Source organism: Amphiprion ocellaris, chromosome 17 (assembly GCF_022539595.1).
Source record: "Amphiprion ocellaris isolate individual 3 ecotype Okinawa chromosome 17, ASM2253959v1, whole genome shotgun sequence".
Taxonomy (NCBI): domain Eukaryota; kingdom Metazoa; phylum Chordata; class Actinopteri; family Pomacentridae; genus Amphiprion; species Amphiprion ocellaris.
Window position 1 is genome coordinate 14,175,434 of NC_072782.1, and position 13,621 is coordinate 14,189,054.

Sequence of the window (13,621 nt, forward strand, 5' to 3'; positions counted from 1 at the left end):
TAGGAAGCAGAGGAGGGGAAAAAAAGTGTTCACCTCATTCTCCAACACCTCCATTAATTTAAGCCTGACTATGTCAGTGATGTGTCTGAACATGAAATGCACTGTACACACATACACCCAAAAAAGTGGAAGCAGTGACAACAGCAACATCTCCAATGAGATAACATGGAAGATAATAAGACAGAAATGTTTAACAAGGACACGGATATGCCAGCATCAACTCTGAGGATGTATATATGTTTACATAAGGGATGTCTTAATGTGTGTGGCCAGCTGAGGAGATGCCTGCCAGCAGGGAGGTAGTGGTAACCTGTTGTAACACATTTCACATACCAGTCCTGTTTCAGCATACCAGCCAAGAGCGGTGCAAACACAGATCACTGATAATCACTGCACTCATGCACACACACCAATGAATGCATATGTTCATGCACAGAAGAGGGATCACAAATCAAAGCCTCTCATTCTTTTTTCTTTTTGTCTCTGAAATTCTGATGAAATCAGGAAATCTGTGTACTACTGAATGTCTTTGTTTCCTCTCAACATATGCAAAGAAGCTTTTGTGGTATGGTTTTCCTGCCCTATGACATCCACCCCCAAAAAATATCATGCCCCAAGGAGTTGAGGAATGCAAACATTCCACAGAAACAGACAAACGGGAGGTGTGGAAGTGTGTGTGCACGTAGGAGGGAAAGAGGTTACAGCATGGTGGTGCGAGGGACAGACTGGAGAGCGTGGACAGCGACCGACGCTGGAGGATAAAGAAAATGAGGAGAGAAGAGCGGAAGAAACAGTAGTCAAAAAAAAGAGGGAATGTGTTTTCCATCAGGTCCATCTGGTGCTGCATTCCACCGCAGATATCCTGAGGGAGATCCGCACCATGTCTTAGTGTGCCTCACACAACATAGGACCATCATGGGTCAACCCTCCCAAAATACTGACCAGAACAGTATAACACATAGCCAGGCCAGCTATGAAGTAGGGTCAGGCCCCAACTAAGTGAAATACAGCACTGATTAACCAGAAGCTAATTCATTAACAAGAACCTGTTGGTGGTTGAAGTGTTCTAGTCTGACTAACAATGGGTTAATTTTGTTATTTATAAACCACAAACAAACGCATGACGGTCTCTTGTGATATTTGGATGAGCTGCTCCAGACACACAACTCAATGAGGCCAACTGAAAACAGGGATGGGGTCAAATAATTACCTGTCATGTGGAGGAATGCTTCCGTGCCGCACACAAACACACAAAGTTGGCTAACCAGAGGCTGCATAGAAGCACAACAAATAACTGCACACGCTTATGACCACGCAAGGCAAACATTAATCACACAATATCTAGTGCCTCAGCTAAAAAAATACACACACACACACAAAACAAAACAAACGCACACATGGGCAAGTGGATGAACAAAATTAAGGATCACACAGCATCTAAACCACCCGCCCTCGAGGTATGGTCCTGTCAGAGACCTCAGAGGTGCAGGGGGCAGATGGACAGACTGCATCACATATGGAGCACAGACAAGGTCAAGCCACCCCTGGACCAGTCCAGGACCACACAGCACCCACGCCACAGTGGAGAATGGGAGAGGATGGGGAGGTTTGGAAGTCGGGGGGGCGACTCACCGTGGGCGTGGTCAAGGACGCCTGGCCAATCAGGTAGGAGTTAGAGACGGACATGCTGAGGCCCAGCCCAGAGCCCGCCTCCTCCATGGCCGCTACAGACGGCTGGAGGTGGCAGGAGAGGGAAGAGGAGGAGGAGGAGGAAGGGGAAGAAGAGTGAGAGGCCTGAGAGGGAAACAAATGAAGGAAGAGAAGATAGAAAGAGAACATAAAAAGAGAGGGAATGAGTAATGGGGGTTAAGGATAGGTGAGGAGGGAAAACAGGGTTTTAAGGGAGGAAAAGAAGAAAACAGTTGATTACACTAGTAAGCAAGACAGAATTAGAGCAGATTTAATCAAAGTTTAGCAGCGAAGTGAAGTCAAAGTGGTGAAAGCTAAGGAGGATTTTTGTAGTTCAGTTGAGAAGCATAAACTCAACAGCTGCAGATCTAAATACAGCAGAGAATTGAATGAGGAGACAACTGCTGTTCAGGTGGTACTGAATGTGAATTTACGGTTAGTTATTATATTCAAGTCTTTCTAAAAAACCTAAATACTAGAGGGTCACATGGCGTATACAGGTTACACACATTTCTATCTGCTGTGGCAGTCCAATAAACCTTTTAATGTCCTTAGCTTTAAGAGCTTTACGGAAACCAGGCCAACTACAACACACTCTAAACAGAGCCAATATGATCCGCTCTACTTTTTTTTTCACCCATTTCCTTATCCACATAGCAGCTGACTTTTTTCAAATTTTTTATTTTTTTTTGCAAAGCCGTGTAAAGTCGCCAAAGCGTGTAAGCCTGGAACATGGGTTTATGGAGGAGGCAAACAGGCTTATTCCACTGGGCCACGAGCTCATCAAGTCCAAAACATGGGGCCAGATTAGGCCTTGCGGCTGGAGCAGAGATGAGCGCAGTCCGACTGTATGCTCAGACAAAAGAATGATAAAAATAAAAGCTGGGCATGCAGCTCAAAATACACAGTTGTGGTGGCAGAAAGAGGACAACGGACAAAGAGAGGGAAGGTGGTCTGAGCAGACTGCTATTCAGCCACAAAGTCTATTTTCTTTCCCGGGCTATGAAACTGTACATCCAGCTACACCCTGGGGACAAGTGTCATCTGTACTGTCCACAAATGTGCAGTCTTCAATATTGCTACAAAGCTTTAAGACAACCACCATTTGTCACCTTCAAGTAGGTTTGGCAGGTTTTAGTGAGGGAAAATAGGCAAGAAAATACTCTCATATGTAAAAAACTGGCAAACCGCGAGACATCTACTGAACATGTGGAGGTAGAATAATCATCATTATTATTATTATTATTATTATTATTATTATTATTATACTAATAACACAAATTATTATTATTAGGCATCATTTAACACTCAAAATTTAAGCCATTTATATTCATCAAGACTGTGTGGGTTCAATTTGAACAGATATGACTGACAGTGACCAGACAACTCACTATATATCATTCAATTGCAATTCAAATGAAGCTAAACGGTGACTGGTGTACAGAAGTATGCGTATTTATTTTGTACATGAGTCCATCTTTCTTTAGTGCAATAAATCCCTGTGCAACAGCTCCTAATCCTGTACATCTAGCATGGATGGTGCAGTTTTGGGTGGGTTTGTGCAATATTTATTTATTTATGTTATTTTATCTAATTATTTTCTTATATAAATATGTTTTTGCATAGTCTATTTTATATACATTTTATCTTACCTGTTGTTATCATTTTATCCCACGAAGGAGAGGCATTCAAAATTTCACTGTACATATGTCCAATGATAATAAAGGCATTTGATTTGATTTGATTTGATTTGATTTGATTTGATTTGATTTGAGAGGAGCACAGTTTCAAAAACATGAAATTCCAAAAACTCTAACAGGAAAGTAGTATACTACTCGAAGACTCCATCAGTCATAGCAAGAGGGTTCTTGTGAAAGTGAGTTTTCATGGCCTTTAAAGGTTTTATTTCAAACTCACAATGTGCCCTCTTCTGCAATGACCTAGACTATTGTGTCTGTACTGCTCTCTCCCCACTGACTCACTGTCAGACAGTTGTCTCAATTAACCCAGACCCAGATTAAGATAAGTGGACTGGAGTTGATGTGGGGCTGATAAAGGCTAGTCTTATCTTCGACTAACGACCAAACACCTCCGTGTTCGCACAGATGTCTGCTGCGGTTACAAAAACGGTAAGGACGAGAGATAGAGAGAGCAGAGAAGAGGAGCTGAATAGGTGAGGAAGATAACAAGATAGGAGGAGGCTTGCGAGAAAATTGATGAGGAATACCAGTGGAATGTACTTTAGACACAGAATGCGATATGCATTCTTTCCAACTCTTTCATTCCAGCCAGTGGAAGATACTCAGACCAGCACAGAGCTCCACCAGGATTGTTTTTGTTCACATGTGCTCACAATGTTTTATACCACATGATTTTCAGTACAATCTCATAAATCAGTAGTTTCATCAATGAAGGCTTCACAGTGTCAAAGCTTTAGTCTACACTCAACGGAACAATTTCAGGAATTCAAATCATAGCTTTGCTCGCACACCCAAATTAGTGAACCCAGCTATTTATCTACTGCAACTGTAGCAGTTTACGAGCCATGGCTTGTGCTTCTTGAAAGGGTGGCTGCCAGCAAATACATGGACAAGTTTCTTACCAGTTGTCTTTGTTTTGGTGGCAACGCTGGGGGCTGCAGTGGCTCATGGACTGAGTCAGTGCTGCTGAAGGAGTCATTGAATCCATAGACCTCCTGGAAGCGCTTGTTGCGCTGTTCGTAGATGCTTTCACTCTGTGGCATCTGGTAGAAAACAGAGGGCTGTGGCTCCGAGTAGTCTTCCACAAACTGCATGTACTGAAGGACTGAAGGAGGAAGACGGATTATATTATAAAACACTTATTGCTTATCTTGCTTAGTGTTGCACCATTAAATTCAACCAAGTCAAGAATGGAGTTTTGGACTATTTTAGAAGTATATTTTGTCTTCTTAATATTTATATATCCCATTTAGAATTAAACATGCACCAGGGATTTAGCGTTGCACAAATTGTGGGACTTAACAGACCTATCTTTAAATGAACTATAAAATTGAAGCAGCAAAGGTCGAGATATCCAGACTTTCTCTACCTTTTATGGGCCCAGCCCCAGAAATCGTGGTTACTACATTTCCCAACATGCAGGTCACTTGCATCTTTCATTAAACCCTGTCTGTGTGGTTAACACTCACGTGATTAAAAAACCACACCTTGAGTTTTTAAAAAAATAGGCATTCTGCTAAAAATGACAAGCCCCAAGATGTGACGACCACAATAACATCACTGTGACACCATCAGTTATTTTCTTAGAATTGACAAAGCTCCTTTGGTGACACAAAAGTTATTATACAAATGTTTTCACTGGGTGAGTGGTACAGTGAACAGCATTTGAACTGATTTCAAGACTGCTGGCTACTTGAAATGATATGTTCATGTAGAAACACGATGTGAAAAATGTCTAAATAAGCAGGAAGGGCTGACTGTACATAATGACATAATACAGTAGCTATAGAGGAAGTGATGTAGCAGGTGGGTGAGGAAATGACCAAATTTTGCCCTCTGTGTCGCTGGAGCTGGACCCATTGTAGCACATCCTGGTATTCACTTCCTGCCTCTAATCACAGAGGAATATTTCCTTGACATAAGCTACTCTGCAATGAGCTGATGACGAATTGCAGACAGTGTCCTGCTGTCCTTTCCTAAATCAACCTCATCCCTTCCTTTATTCTTTCCGTCATTAGACTCTTTGTCCCTTTCTTTGCCTCCCACTGCCTCTGTGCCCTCCATTCAGTCATCTCATTTAAAGGTCGTCCTTCTTTCTTGTCTTCATTGCTCCCTCATTACATTCCCAGCCCGTTCTTTCCCCTCACTTACTGTTTCTGCTTTTCTTTTCTGGCAGTGGCGGTGGGCTGGCGGGGACATCTGCATTCTCACTGGCAACGTACTGGGCAACAAACACGCCCCCGTTTGTCTGAGGCATGGGCGAGATGGGCGTGAAAAGGGGGAATGGTGGCGTAGGGTGAAGCTCCTCTTCTGACAGGTTGTCATATTGGGAAGGGTAGCGTTCATACAACACCCTGGACCCTGCATCAGGGAAGGATGATGTTTGGGTGCTGCGTCGCTTCTTCAGTGGTAAGGCAGGGGGTGCGCTGATGCGGGAGGACTGTAAGGGATTAGTTTGATTAGGCTGGGGGGTCCAGTATTCTGGCTGCTGGGCTGGGGGAGCACTGAAGCGGGGATGTGTGGGATGCTGTCCAGGAACAGGGGAAGAGGACTCGCTGTGAGACTCAGGCAGAGGGCTCAGGCAGCCTCCCACCGGTATTGGAGGCAGGTTATCCCCAGCTGACAAGTCCTGGTGGAGGAAGTCATAGTCTGGGTCGTAATTCTCTGTGTTGTCTGAAAGGTAAAGAAATGACAACACTTATTTAAATTTCATGACCATACATTCATACTCAACATTTAGCTGAGGCAGAAATTTCTAACATCAGCACATACATAATAAATGAAATGAAAAAAATATTCATGGCCCAATGCACATTAGCAAAGGTCTGTTAGAGTCTTAGATCCAATAGCTTTACAATTTTTTTGTGTGGTTTCTGGTTATAATACCTGGATTCTATTTGCTCTGAAACAGACAAATCTCTCATCTAAGTTCCTGCTTTCTCTTTGTTCATTTTTCATGATCAAATTGTGTAGGAAATGTCTATATCATCTTCTACATCATAAACTGTAATTCGTCAGCAGACATAGATTTTATAAGGTGGAAGTATGAGTGATAAATCCTTTACAGCGTCACATCAGCTTCTCACAATTTATCTATTCAGTGAGCTTTTTGTAAATCAGTATCTCACAAATGGTCCATTTTTGAAGTTTAACTAAAGCAACTCAATACTTCTTTTTAAAAAAAAATTATTAGCTTACCACGGCATGTCAAAAGTCTCACAGTCCTAGTTATATGCATATCCTATCAATATCTTATACACCAAGATGTTCTGTATTTGGAGCTAGTGGACTGTCCAAAATAAGACACAAAAAAGGGAAGCTATCAGTGTTTCAGATGCATTTAATCAACATTTCATAATGTGTGCTACTCATCTCACTTTTTTTTCAGTTGTAGCTACAGGTTGTGAACAATAATTAGCCTCCACCCCCTCAAAAAACACCACGACACCCAATTACAGATCTAAATCAAAAATGGTTCAGTGTATTATTTATAATGTAATTTACCTGCATATAATGAACGTTATAGCTAATGAAATTTAAAAGAGTTTGGACTGTTAAGTGTTTACAATATAGGATTCTTGTCTTTGCATCCTTACCCAGCGTCTCACAGCTGGTGTTACGAGAACACTGACCACTGTCCTGCTCCATGGAAGAAAGCTGCTCATCAGACTTGCTGAGTTTTCCCATGCTGCTGCATGGAGAAAGGCGTGGAGAGTCGCCACCATAGGAGTGGCTCCCCCCTGAGAAACGTCTCTGCAGGAACTCCTGCTCGTACTCCTGTGGCAGCACACACACACACACACACACAGAAAGATCTAAATTGCACTCCTTTTTCTTAATAGCTGGTTTATTTCCTGTGAATTATGTTGATATAGTCTTAAAGTAGAACTGAAGGTACGCCATAATGGATCATTAAGTTAATCCCTCACCTGTCTGTGGTCGCTGCACGGCAGACTGGAGCCACGGCTCATTGGGGCAACCACTGCCACCGGAGTAGGCGAAGGGGCTGACTGGCGTTTCTTAGGGGGAAGAGCTGGAGGAGGACTATTGACAGATAAAAAACAGAAACAGCAGAATTACAACGAAAAACAAAACAGGAATGTTGGGTATTTTTTGTCTCAGACGCCAAGCCAAAAAGAACAACCAGGCAAGCACGCAAAACACACTTTCTGACATGTATGCACACAAAAATCCATGTATAGATACATGAACACACAGAGTATCATCCCTCCTGTGGAATAGTGAGATGAGAGTGAGGGTGTTTCATGTTAGCCTCTCTCAGCTATGACATGAAGGCATCCTGCTTGTCAAACCTAAAGTCTCTCAGTGAGTTAATATCGGGTCAAAATGGGGCGACGAGCGAACGCAAGCGACCATGAAATGGGGGCCAGCGAAAAGACACTTCATAGTTCAGTCAAACACTCTCATGCATAGGACGGTCTTCTGATTGGATGATGAGGTTCTTCAAGGGATACCCAGGATGACACAAACGTTTGGATAATGCAGCCATGCAAATCAAAAACACTTCATACAATCCAGAAGCTTTATGGGGGGTCTAGGGTGGGATGTTATTATGGAGACGGATGATCCTATGGGCCAACATACTTCTCCTTTTGAGAGGGTCTCCTTTGGCCAGCGTCAGCACTCAACTGTGCTCTGTTTCCAGAATCCAAAGTGAAACCAAAGATGGAAAAAAATTGAGAGAAACAGCAGAAAGAGTAAGGAAGGAAGAGGCAGAGCAACAAACACACAAAAGTGATCCAGATTTAAAGCCTTAAGTATGAAAGTTGAGTGAGAGCCAAGGAGCTACATCAGAAAATACACAGTATATCAAAATATGTGAAACTGCAGTGAAAATGAAAGAGAACTGTAGAAATACCCCTCCCACGCCCATATCCTAAAAGCCTGCTTTATTCCTCATTTGTTATGTGTGAAACATGTCAGAATAAATTTTTAAGATAAGCACAATTTTAAGTGAAACAGGTGTGATGAATAAATGCAGAACAGGAACTTCTGTTTATGGCTATAGTGCAAAAGGTCATAAAACAACCTCTGTGACCACAGCATCACCAAGTCACCACAGAAATGTAAAACATCGCTACTTCTCAGGAACTTTTAGGCCAAAGTGGAAGCCTCAGGGCTGAGAAGACAACTAATATCTCAGCACTGTATTAAATGTCACTTTGAAAAGCACCACCATAGAAAGAAAACGCAGAGCATTACAACTGCATCTTGTGCTGTCCTCACCTGAGCTCTGCCATTTTGGCTTCAGGAAGAGGGGGTTTGGGAGGGGCCACTTCCTCATCTGGTATTTCAGGAGCAGCCTCTGCAGGAGTAGCTGCTGGAGCTGTCTTATTCAAGACCTCCTGTTCCCGATCTATCAAGGGCATCTCCGATGACACCGTGCTACACACAGAAAAGCTGTCTTAGAAATGAATTACATTAAGCGCGTGAATGTTTGTATTCCTGAGAGCATGCTTTGTGCTCACCTCTCTGCTGTGGTAGCAGGTGGTGCTGGTTTGTTGGGGGTTGTGGGTGACGGCTGCTCCTGCTTCTCTATGGTCAGCTTCACCAGTTCCTATTCACAAAAAGACAACACAGCCAGTTTCAGCCTTTATAAAATATACCACAGGAGGGGACAGCCAACAACACAACATTTCCTCTGTCAGCATACCTTTACTCCATCCAGCACTGCTTTGATGACAGCGGTGACAGACGCCACATTTTCCTTGTCCTCCAAGTCGATGCCATCCAGCATCACCTGGTCAGCCCAACGGATGAGGTTGGCCAGACTCTGATAGACACGGCTATGGCAAGAGGACAGCGCCGAGCTGTTGAAAAGGTGTGAGATTGAGGTTGGGCGAGGATAAAAGTAGAGGTAAAGTCAGGGGAATAAGGCAAGAAGGATTCAGGAAGGAAAGACACAAATATGATGTATAGTATAGACACAAAAGACATGATATACAGGAGGTGAGAGAAGGTGTGGAAACCAGAGGTGCAGAAAGGAGAAAGATTCAAGACAACACAGTAGTGGGGTGTGAAGAAGAAAAAAAAGACAAGCACATGTTAGACAGAAAGTGAGAAAAATCACAGAAACATGAACATGTCACTCATTTCAATCTATCTACCAGGCCATCTATTAAACTACCTTTTTTTGGGGCATTTGTTGAGGGATTGCAGAAATACACAACTACAAGATGGGGGGCTAGAATAAGGCAGCTAGTGCTGACAGGAGAATGTACAACCACAGATGGAAGCAGGGTGTTGTTTCTCCCTGTAGCAAATTGTGCATTCAGACCTAACACTAAGGTGTGGCTAAGGCCTGTGCCAACACGCTGCAGCTGATTCACAGAGCTGGAATATCCGTCCACTGTCTCTGCACAGCTTAGCCCTAAAGTAAGTAGGAGACAACAGAAGCTATAAGGGGTTACCACAAGGATTTCAGGGATGCACAGCTAAACCCTATAGGTTGCACTGGAGCTGGGTAAAAACAGTGTGATTATAATAACATTGGCAGCTTTGTGTGCCAAGTCAGCATGACTATAGCGTGTATAGACTGATAACTAACCTTTTGGCAAATAAGCACTTTAATCAAACCCCACTGCAGTGTGCAAGAGTTACAAGCACTGCTGACCTAGATATTTAATCAATATTGATTTAAATCACTGCAAAATTGACTGAAGTTGTACAATGCATTTGTTTAGCCAGTGGAAAGAGCTCTTTATCTCTAAAAAGTTATTCACACAATAGTCATTTGATGTACCTTAGCTTAGTTGCCAAAAACATCTGGGTTGAAGTTGTGAAATAACTGGCTTGTGGCCATCATTTTCAACTTGCTGCATGTAGCCTAAGGTTACAGCAAAACACTAAACTTCTATTGTGATCTATTGGGATTTGACTCCATGAGATTGAGATCAAATCCTCAGAGATGGTTGTTTCTTAGTAATGCAGCAACAATCCATCAACTGCTTCTAAACACAGCACTGTGAGATACAAAATGCGTCACCTCTGACCTCCATTCCTTCATCAGTACTGACGGATGGGGAAAGGCACAAAGACAAAGACAGAGAAGTTCCAACATGTCCCGGCAGTCGAAACAAAACTACAGCTAAGGTTACTTTCCCAGAAAGAGTTTACTGAAACCACAGATGAAGTAAAACAAACTGACTTATTAGTTGATATATCTGACAAATAACAGAAATTTTTGTTCCTCAAAGGTAAAATTGGGGCAATTAATAAGACACATCAACAGCAAGAAACACATGAACCTAACATGTAAAGCTTCAGGTATGGAGTCCAGGAAGCCTTGAGGTGAGAGATGACATCTTTCGCAGCGTATTATCAATCTTCACAAGCTACTCAGAGAGCGGTAGTCAGCACCGTGCTAGTCCTAACATGTCACCAAATACGTAATAAATTGCGTCAAGAGGAAAGATTGAGAACGAATCGGCAAATGGTACATTGTGAATTATGACATACATCTAACATGGGAAAAAGACTGCAATCAAAGACAAAGTTTGATATCCACAACATGGCCATTTTAAAGAATCTGAAGGAGGCAGTCTTGGTTAAAAAAAACAAACGTGCTGTAAGACATCAGTTCTAGGAGTTAAACCTTTCAAGTACTGACCTACATTTTCCATTGTTTTATAAAAGCATGTGACTCACCTGTGCTGTATCCGTGCCTCTACCTGAACCAGAGGCAGGATTGCTTCAAGCACTTTGCTGGCTGAGCCTGGAAGCATCTCCAGCACTTTCTTCTCTACGACCATTTTGTCCACGATTGTCTTGAAGTAGCGCAGGGCACTGACCACCTCCTTTTCATGCTCCTCTAGCCGACTAACCTTCTAAAAATACAAACAAGAACACAAAACAGCATCTTAGAATTGGACTACAGAGCTACTAATAGTTCCTACGATGCTAATGAAAAATCTAGATGAAAACATATTATAAGACCACACATTTAGCTTTTAGACCATCCCAATGGTCTGGGCTCCCTGCTACAGTTCTACCAGTCCCATGGTTTGCTCACATTTCAAAGCGTACTCTATCAAGTGATGTGGCTTGGAGCAGTCTTGGTACTACTGCAAAGAGCTCTTTCAGCTTCTCTAGTCTTTCACAGCAGGGATGCAGGGGAATATACTCATTACGCCGAAAGCCTTGAGAGGGAGCAGAGGAGTTCATTCAGGAAGCTGCCCGGTTCCATTCATGTCTTTATAGGTTTAGACACCTGCTGTAGCGCAGCCAGCCACCACAGCCACTGGGAGGCTGTGGGAACCAGCAGGGAGACTCGCGCACACAGACACAATGGCATACGGGAGCACAGGAAAACAATAGTCTCACAAATAGGCAAACAAACACACGGAGTAGGTGGGAAAGAGATGGATTTCCCACAACACACACATATTTCCTGGCACATGACTCCATACACACCTTGTTAGCAGGTTTCTCTGTGCTCTTGGCTGCTGGCTCGGGCTGAAGCTGCTTGCCCTTCTTGGATGGAGTCCTCTTGATCTTGGGGGAATGGAACTTGTCCTTCAATATCATGGTGAAAGTGGACAGATGGGACCGTTGCGAGTCTATGGGCAGAAAGAAAACAGTGAAGTTGAGTGGTCAGTCAAGGAGGGGCGATTTCTCGGGGGTGAGAACAGAAATTAGATAAAAACAGATGGCACTAGCTCACTGAAGTGCTGATATCACTATCACACAATACTGCTCTTCTAAAATTAACCTAAAGTGAAGAGCTGAACACCAGGAAGACATCAGAATAAAACTGAAATCTTTGAGATTTTACAAAGTATTTACAACGTCTGCATTTCCTATGCCCTTTTTATTTTTAACATAAAAGTGCTGCACAGGCTGTTCCGGTAGCCTATTATGTCCACAGATGTGTAGATGTGAGAGACAAGGACAGAGCAGACAAGTGTGGTTATAATAAAATACTCTAGTCAGTGCTGGGATGAAAATTGCTTTATGGTACATTATTGAGAGTGGCTTCAAAATGGTGAGTAATTTAGCAAAATTCAGCTTGTTCACTGTAGAGAGTGCTCATTGTATTTGGGGAGAGAAGAGTTCCCCACTCCGTTAATCCCAGGATAATGGACTGCTCGCTCACGATGTCCCTTCACCTCTTTGTCCCTCCCTCGATCTGCACACCAAACTGAATCAGGAGATAAATACTAATAACAGCATCGGGAGCCGACAGGAAGCGTGGGTTTTATCAGTGACAAAATTACACCTCTATCTGCTGTAATCTCTCCTCAGCTCAATGACAGCGGGATCTGGCATTCCACGGCCATCAGCGTAAAAACATTGAATGCTGAATAGCAATCAACAGCAGGAAAACACCACAAGCCAGGCTTCCAGTCGGGCACTGCTTTCATCTGCACTATTGATCAACATGCCACGCACATATCCACCCTAGTGTTCTTTCTCCCCACCCCTAATCCCCATCATCCCTGACTCCCAGCAAAAGCCAAAGTTCGCTGAGGCAGCCAAGGACCACTATGTGTCTCATTAAAAATGTTGATGAGAACGCTTCTATTGGAGTTTCCTCCCGATACGAATGCGTGAGAAGAGGCATGCATGCCCTCAGGCTCTTGTTTTACACTGCATTTTTAAAAAATCTTATCTCAGTGTTGTGCAAAAATAAACCAGAACTGGCTGTTCTGTAAGCATTCGCAAGTTACTCATGTTGCATAACTGATTCAATAAACTGCAGAGTTACTGGAAATGTATCTCATGACCGTTCATCACCTTTAATCTGCATTTGACCCAGTTCTTAACACCCAAATAGGTCATATCAATCACTTACATGACAGGCAAAAATAATGCTCTTACAAAAATATGCTTGACTTGTTAGTAGAAACCATAACAGATGTGACAGGACTAAAAACTTTGTTGTCAGTTTCATTAGCCGCCCTGCTATGTCAATGCACAGGCAAAGCCGTTATGTGACAGAGATAGCGGCCTCTTCATTTCACACTGTCGATGGCATGCAGAGATAGAACACCATCTAGTCAGCCAGGCAGGATTGAGGGAGACAGAAGGAAGACAAGGAGCCCGAGTTTATCAGAGACAGACGAGTGACTTGAGCAGTGAAGACCCTATGGAGAGGGACAACTTTCTCATCTCAACAGCTGTCTGGATCAATACTCTGTAGCTTAGCCACAGGGGATGCTGTGCTTCTTCAGTGCATCCGAACAGTCTGAATAGCACAGCAAGGACTAACA

The 13,621-nt window shown here is 43.1% G+C and overlaps 1 protein-coding gene across 9 annotated transcripts in view; it reads right to left on the reverse strand.

Annotated features, from left to right (window-relative positions):
* The window catches only part of rapgef1b (Rap guanine nucleotide exchange factor (GEF) 1b), a 47,121-nt gene that overhangs the window by 10,220 nt on the left and 23,280 nt on the right, over positions 1-13,621 (reverse strand). For 4 of the 9 annotated variants that reach the window (XM_055019316.1, XM_055019314.1, XM_055019319.1 and 1 more), the window contains exons 2-12: positions 11,823-11,968; positions 11,058-11,236; positions 9,064-9,220; positions 8,879-8,967; positions 8,637-8,795; positions 7,995-8,045; positions 7,319-7,433; positions 6,986-7,166; positions 5,541-6,062; positions 4,292-4,494; positions 1,633-1,794 (exon numbers count right to left, since the gene is read on the reverse strand). In XM_055019316.1, coding sequence (XP_054875291.1) covers positions 1,633-1,794; positions 4,292-4,494; positions 5,541-6,062; positions 6,986-7,166; positions 7,319-7,433; positions 7,995-8,045; positions 8,637-8,795; positions 8,879-8,967; positions 9,064-9,220; positions 11,058-11,236; positions 11,823-11,968 — 1,964 coding nt within the window. The remainder of the gene's footprint in view (positions 1-1,632; positions 1,795-4,291; positions 4,495-5,540; positions 6,063-6,985; positions 7,167-7,318; positions 7,434-7,994; positions 8,046-8,636; positions 8,796-8,878; positions 8,968-9,063; positions 9,221-11,057; positions 11,237-11,822; positions 11,969-13,621) is intronic. The other 5 variants (XM_055019315.1, XM_055019322.1, XM_055019321.1 and 2 more) reach the window with 3 other exon arrangements.